We start from the raw sequence: 7266 nt of genomic DNA, 5'->3' as shown, positions 1-7266 counted from the left end.
CCCTACTGAAAACAACTAATAATGTCTAAGAAGAAAGTATAATATTTTTTTTTCATGATCTCTGATTCCATATATTTACAAGTAAAATAAACCTAGTTTGTTAGATTACACATACAGTCCAAGGATATGCCTATATGGAGTTTAGAGTGGAAAAAAAAAAAAACTTTCATGCTCAATGATAAAAAGGGAAAAAAAAAGAAAAGATATATATGTATTAAAGAAAAAAATATATTTTTCTCCTCTTTTCAACATTTCTTTCTTCTGGATTTTGATGATCTAGACTTTGTTTTCAACTTGTAATGAGCCTTCCCTCATCAACTTTAAGCTGAGACTGTTAAAACGTTCACGTGAATACTGTCTCGATGCTTTTCTCCAATCCGTACCAGCCTTCATCATCGCAGCAAATTCCTCATAACTAATCCGACCATCCTGAACACGTTTGACACAAGACGATACAAGACTCAGCTCACAAAACTCCAGAAAAGAAGCTAATACAAATGAGTGAGAATGTTGTTAGAGATGAGATGGGAAACAGCTAACAAAACTTGAATTCTGTAGCAGACATGTAACGAGCAGCAGGTTAACCAACCGTGTAAATCATGAAGCGAACAGGGAGAGCATAATGTCACAGCACTAGAGAGTAATGACCAGTAGTACATGTGTGATGGGAAGAACAGATGCCATCAATGTATACATGTATTTCATTTGTCACAGCACTAGAGTTTCGTTAGCAACACATATGTGCTAGAAAGTGTGCATGCCATCGAAGTATAATACGTGTATATAATATGACGGACTTTAGAGATACAATAAGTCACAACTAGGTGGAGTATTTGAGCTCTCAACTCAAACGAGGGTTCACAAGGAAACTTCAAGATGAGAACTCATTAAGATGTAAAACATTAGCATCAATGCATAATATTTGCACTATGAAGTATGAACCAAAGAACGAAAAGTTACTAAATGGTGTACGTGCACATAAATGGACATACTGACCTTGTCTGTATCAACGTCATGCATAATGGCATCGGTGACTTCCTTGCTGTTGCTGTCGTCCTCATCCCTCAAAGCGCTACGAAGCTCTTCGATTTCTATGAAACCACTTCGGTTTTTGTCAAAAAATGAAAATGCTTTGTGCAGGTGTTCATCATTGGCCATCTTTCTAAGATGAATAGATACAGCAACAAACTCTGGATAATTTAAACTTCCATCTCCATCAACGTCAGCCTGTAAAACCGATACAGAATAATAAAAACATAAAACAAAAGTTCAAGGAAATAAAATAATAAAAAAGATAAGCATCCTTCAGGTCGAAGATGCAAAAGGATCAAGAGAAGTGTTTATTTTTTCCTTTCTGGAAAATAATAAGCATTGAACCAGGGATGCTAAGACAAGCGAAATGTCAAGCTAATTTTGCTACAGATTTTCCTTTTTTCTACATTGAAATGGTAGAAAAATGTTACAACTTATATTGACAAAATATATTTTGTAATCAATCAATTTTTTGACAGTAGGGTGACAGACAAAAGTCTAATGCTAAATTCTCATCAACAACAACTACGATTTGATCCCAAACTAGTTGGGCTTGGCCCTAAGCTATATGAGTATTACAGATCTATTTCATCTCCGCGAATTTCTCAAAATTTTCTTAATCTCACGGTTATCCCTGCATCTACGTGCAAATCTCTAATCAAATTGAGACTCTTAGTAAACATTGAGACAGTAATGTCAGTGTACCACCAACAATCTAGCCTTAATCCAACTACTTGGTATCCTTTACTTCCTTCCATTGAGTATTTTCTTTACTAAGTTCACATGGATTCCATGTAGTTTTCGGTCATTTTAAAATAATGTCCATCGATGTAATTTATAGTTCTATGTAAGACATGGCCATATCATCTCAGGCACCTGCTTTCTCTTTGAGGCAGAAAAGTTTAGCAGCTAACTTTCAAATATTATGTTACCCCCGGTAGAGCTATAAGAAATCTGATCGAGCCAAGAAGCAGGGCATGAGACTGCTTACCGCTTCCATGAGAATCTGAAGATCAGCATCAGGGATTTGATGGCCAAGCTTCTGCAAGCCATCTTTAAGTTCATTCAGGTTTATCTTGCCCTTCTTTCCGGTATCCATCATTTCAAATGCTTCCTTCATTCCAGCGACTTCCTCCGCAGACAAAAACTCAGCTATAACCTGTTTGGAATACAAGAAAGTACATATATCAAGATAAAAAGACGAAACTTGATCAAAATTTTGAGAACCGTCTCTCATTTTTTACGATGAGAATTAAGTTTTTATTAAATAGCACAAGGCAGTGCAGTAAATAATTAAGACACAACCTTCTCTCCTTCATTTCGATCTATGAGGAAAAGCATATGAATTCATCTTTAGTGGACAGTGAAGAATCCAGAGCTTATAAATATGATTGCAGACTAAGTGTGTGCTTACCGTCAGAGCTTTTTTCTTGAGCTTGTTCATTACTGAAAATTGCTTGAGTCTTGCTTTAACAGTCTCACCCAATGAGACGTTTGGTGCTTTCTTTATATTATGTAACCAGGGGTGCTCTGCACCACAAGAGTCAAAGCCCCGGAAAAGATACTTATCAGAGAGAGAGAGAGAGAGAGAGAGTAAAACAACGAATGAATAAAGTACAATATCTCAATATTCCACAAACATTACCAAGAACTTGCTGAGCTGTGAGCCGTCGAGTTGGATCTGGATCAAGCATTTTTTTTACAAGATCCTTTGCATTATCAGAAACTTTAGGCCATGGATCCCTCTTGAAATCAATCACAGAACGAATAATCGCTTGGGCTACTCCTTGTTCAGTCTCTGCAAATATTCAGAGGAACTTAAGGGAAGTATCAAGAATATGTTAACATATTTATGGCAAAGTCCAAACCATAAGAACCATTAAGAGAAACCAAAATAATTGAACATGATCTACATTGATTAAAGCAGGGACAGTCTTTCACCTCACTTGCCTCGTCATCTAATATTTCAACGACATATTCTTAACATGAATCAAGTTCTACTTCATATTTCACAATCTTAGTTAATCAATTATCAAGTTCTAAAAATTGCACATGAAAATATCTGCATTGAGGTTCGTTCCATGGTTGTAAAAAACGAAGCAATAAAATAAGCAGACCTGCCCAGAAAGGTGGAACACCACATAGAAGAATGTAAAGTATAACTCCAGCACTCCAGACATCGACCTCTGGTCCATAATTGCGCTTTAGGACCTCAGGAGCCATGTAATAAGGACTTCCCACTATCTCATTAAAGCGTTCCCCTGTTAAAAAAAATCAAAATGTTAAACCTTTGTTTAGCATGATAAAAGGCTTAAACTCACTGTTTTTTTTCAATTCCATTACCAGGTTTAAAGAAAACAGACAACCCAAAGTCAATAGCCTTCAGTGGAGCTGTTTCTTTCTTGTTACCAAAAAGAAAATTCTCAGGTTTGAGATCACGATGCATTACCCCTTGCCTGTGACACATCTGCAAAACCATTTGAAATTTATGAACTGACCTTTGAAAAATAAGAACGGAGACTGGAGAGTGAAACATGACCATAAACATGTAAAAAGTTGTCTGCTAGTCCAATAGCTTTAGTACCACCAACCATGCCTTTCAGAAAATAGTTAAACACAAACCAAATGAAGAAAAGTTCTAAAGTTATCAACACCACATAATACAATAATCACTCTCTGATTGATCATTTGTGAACACATTCATGATTCGCATATGAAACAAGATTCCTACCAACTCACAAGTATTTTGTAATGTCATTCAGGCCAATATGTAGTCGCTGCAGAAAAGGACACTGACTAAATAGAGAATTCAACTTTAATGACCTTTATCATGAACAATCAGTAACTACTTCAGTAGACAACTTAAATTTACCATCGGTTCTGATCTCTCTAAGTTGTACGTAGATAATTAGCTGTTGTTGGTGACAGTACACTCAAACGAACAACAAATTGCTCTTCCATCTAAAAGAGTTTGGACGTCAATGGTTTGCAATGAGGATAAAGATCAAATTTGAAGTAGAAAGCACTTGTTTTTCAGGAAAGTCGTCCACATTTTCTTCAGAATACAAGCGAAATTTAAATTCCATTATAATTTCCCTGAACTGTAGAACTTTGTTAAACTTTGAGTGCAACAATCACATTCTGTGGTAGGCCGCTATAGCTAATACTCCACAGAAACAACAAGGACTCTTCCGCTTAAGAGTACTAGTAGTTTGAAAACCAATGGTCAATAATGAAGATAAAGACCAATATTTCACAAGGATAACTGTTTCGAATGATCTACTTTCCGAAATATTTGTTACTGTCTAACTAGTTATCTACCCAAGACTATGATGAGTTGAAAGATTGTTAGATTTTGGAGGGGAGTGTCCTAAATCGCCAATTAACTTCATTTATATCACTAGAATGATCAAGATTACTATATGAAACTTTCAGAAGCTTTTTTGTTTTTATGGAATTAGAAGGTATTTGAGTGAGAAGATATAGAGCAATACTACAGTTCACAAGAAACTAAAAAAGTTAAGTAAAACGAGTAAAGAAATAGAACTAGCAAAGACTGAGAACATAAGAAAACCTCTTCTCATACTTTACCATTATCAAAAAAGATTAACCACTTCTCATTATAATTTTGGCGGTAAAGGAAATTCCATGAGGATATCAAAGTAAATGCTACAGCATGAACGTACACTAGAATGAAACCATTGATTGGCAAAGATCAACACTAGAAATGAATTGAATAATGGTTAGCCAGTTCATATGCAACTTCACCAAGAATATTCACATTTCACCCTGAAATGCTATCTGCTCACGATTAGGCTTCTCTTTTAAGATATGATTTTCTTTTTAATTTGAAATTGCCAGACTTCTTTAACAAAAACCCGAAACAACAATACAGGATACATTCATCATGATATAAAACCCATACAAAAGCTTTGAAGAACTCAGTAGAAGCACCACAAGTTACTACATAAAAACCAAAAGGCATCAATTGTGAACTAAAACAACAACATACTCAGTATAGTCCCACAAGTAGGGTGTGGGAAGGGTAGTGTGTACGCAGCCTTACCCCTACCTTGTGAAGGTAGAGAGGCAATTTCCAATGGACCCTCAGCCTAAGTAAGACAATATAAAAACAATATGAAAAGGAAATACAGTAATGAAGAAGCTATGCTGATAATGGATATAATAAGATAACCTAAGCAAAAGGTAATAAAAGCAGTAGGTAACTGAGAACTAAGAAGCTGATAAGAACTATACCTGAACGACTTCCACAACAGTCTTCAAAATTCCAGCAGCTGCCCTCTCTGTATAGTGGCCTCTAGCAACGATTCGATCAAACAACTCCCCACCCTCACACAATTCCATCACAATGTGCACTGCATTATCATCCTCATAAGTATCCTTCAAGGTCACAATATTCGGATGCACAGGCAAATGTTTCATGATCTCAACCTCTCTCCTAACATCATCAATATCCACTGCAGTCCTTAACTTCTTTTTAGATATCGATTTGCAAGCATATTTTTCTCCTCCTTCCAAGTCAGTACATAGATAAGTAACCCCAAATTCTCCTCTTCCGAGCTCACGCCCCAAATCATACTTATCATGTATATTTTGCCCTGTTGGTTCTTTTAATACAACTAGCTTGTTTCCACTCCCAGAGGCATGTTTAGTCCCCCCATAATCAATTGAAAAAGGGTTGGGTTTGCTGTTGTTCTTTTTATTCTTTTTTTCGGCAGATTTACCCGGTTTCACACAGCAATTACCCATGATACTTTATAAGATCAACCAACTCCTGAAAAAAAATTTGATTCTTTAGACAACTAAGTACTTTTTTTCCCTTTTTTTTACACACAATCCTTGATATGTCAATAATATATATGATACTACTGTTCACACAACAACAAAATCCTAGCTGTTAATTCAAAATTCCCAAGAATACAAAATCTCCAAGAATCCTGGAAATTATTCAGATTCTGTGAAAATCAAATACTTTTCATTCCAGTAAAAGATTAACTTTTTTTAAAAGGGGTAGCAAATTAAGGAAATACACAAGCAATGAAAGCTTAAAGAACACTCAAATGCAGCAAATCCACCTGACAAATGAAAAAAAACTTACCCGCACAGGCTGTTTACACCCTGAAAAATTAGACAAAAACCATAAAAGATTGAATCTTTAAACATTATAACAATCAAATCCAAGCTATACAATCAAATTATTCAATAATTCCAAGAAAACAATAAGCACAGATTCAGACAAAAGATCTCCAACAAATTTGGAAAAAATAAAAACAAATTAAAGAGTAAAAATAAAGCAACCCCACATCATTATGAACCTCAAATAACAATAAAATGCAGCAGAAAGTAAAAAAAGATGGAAAAAAAAAAAGAAAAAAAGAACCCCACCTGAAAATTGTTGATTTTTTCCAATTATAGACCAAAAAAGGGGTAAAAAAAAGAGAAAAAAAGACTAAAAATTAGAGAAAAAGAATAAAAAGGAAAATGATAGGAAGGTTTTATGAATATATGAAACAAAATCCGCCATTGACAGGAGAGAATTAAAGCTTTTTTTTTGTTTGTTTTGCAGAGAGAAAAGAGAAAAGTTTTCTCTCCTGCAATTTCCCCTTTCTTTGTCTTTGGCTTCTTTCTATAGCCTTTTTCTAATTTCTAATCTCTACTTTTGAAAAAAAAAAAAAAAAAACTTTTTTTTTCACATAAAAATAATTTTTTAAAAATGTTTTTTTAAAAAATATTTTACAACTTCTAGAAATGAATTTTAATTAGTTAGTTGTCATTTTAATTTTAGTGGTGTGTAAATAAGCTTATGTTTATCTCAACAAATTAATTATCAATCATTGATTAACCTAGTCTAGGGTTTATTTTTTACTTCTATTTTGCATATTTTTGTAAAAAAAATGTCTCAAAACTTTTATTGAGAGATGAATTTTAATTGCAATAATAATAACTTACTTTAATTTATAAAGTAAAATTAGTTTTGCGTAAAGTAAAATGTCTTCGATGACCCTTAGCTTAAGGAAATAAAAGATTCAATGCAGCATAGATAAAGAAATAACGAAAAAATAGAAATGAAACATGACAAAATACTATATACAATGTAACAAATCGTTTTATATAAAAGGATGATTGAAGTGTGTCAAAAAATCATAAATAAATAACCAAACAACTCAAAGAATAAAAAACTTCAAAAGTAATATTATAATATATATATATATA

General features: G+C 33.9%; 1 protein-coding gene across 2 annotated transcripts; it reads right to left on the bottom strand.

The window, feature by feature from the left end:
• Positions 1-24: 24 nt before the first annotated feature.
• On the bottom strand, positions 25-6692 carry LOC107022173 (calcium-dependent protein kinase 8-like). Of its 2 annotated transcripts, none has more exons than XM_015222879.2 (9): positions 6439-6692; positions 5290-5827; positions 3376-3499; positions 3150-3293; positions 2678-2830; positions 2447-2562; positions 2024-2191; positions 997-1227; positions 25-429 (listed from the first exon to the last, which is right to left on the bottom strand). In XM_015222879.2, exons 2-9 carry the CDS (start codon positions 5800-5802, stop codon positions 277-279), a joined length of 1602 nt encoding a protein of 533 aa, XP_015078365.1. In that variant the 5' UTR covers positions 5803-5827; positions 6439-6692; the 3' UTR covers positions 25-276. The 2 variants fall into 2 exon arrangements, with proteins under 2 accessions (XP_015078365.1, XP_015078404.1); XM_015222918.2 differs by lacking the exon at positions 6439-6692 and adding an exon at positions 6152-6287.
• Positions 6693-7266: the final 574 nt, after the last annotated feature.

The sequence above is a fragment of the Solanum pennellii genome, chromosome 1 (genome assembly GCF_001406875.1).
Source record: "Solanum pennellii chromosome 1, SPENNV200".
Taxonomy (NCBI): domain Eukaryota; kingdom Viridiplantae; phylum Streptophyta; class Magnoliopsida; order Solanales; family Solanaceae; genus Solanum; species Solanum pennellii.
This window is presented reverse-complemented; position numbering and strand designations above follow the sequence as displayed.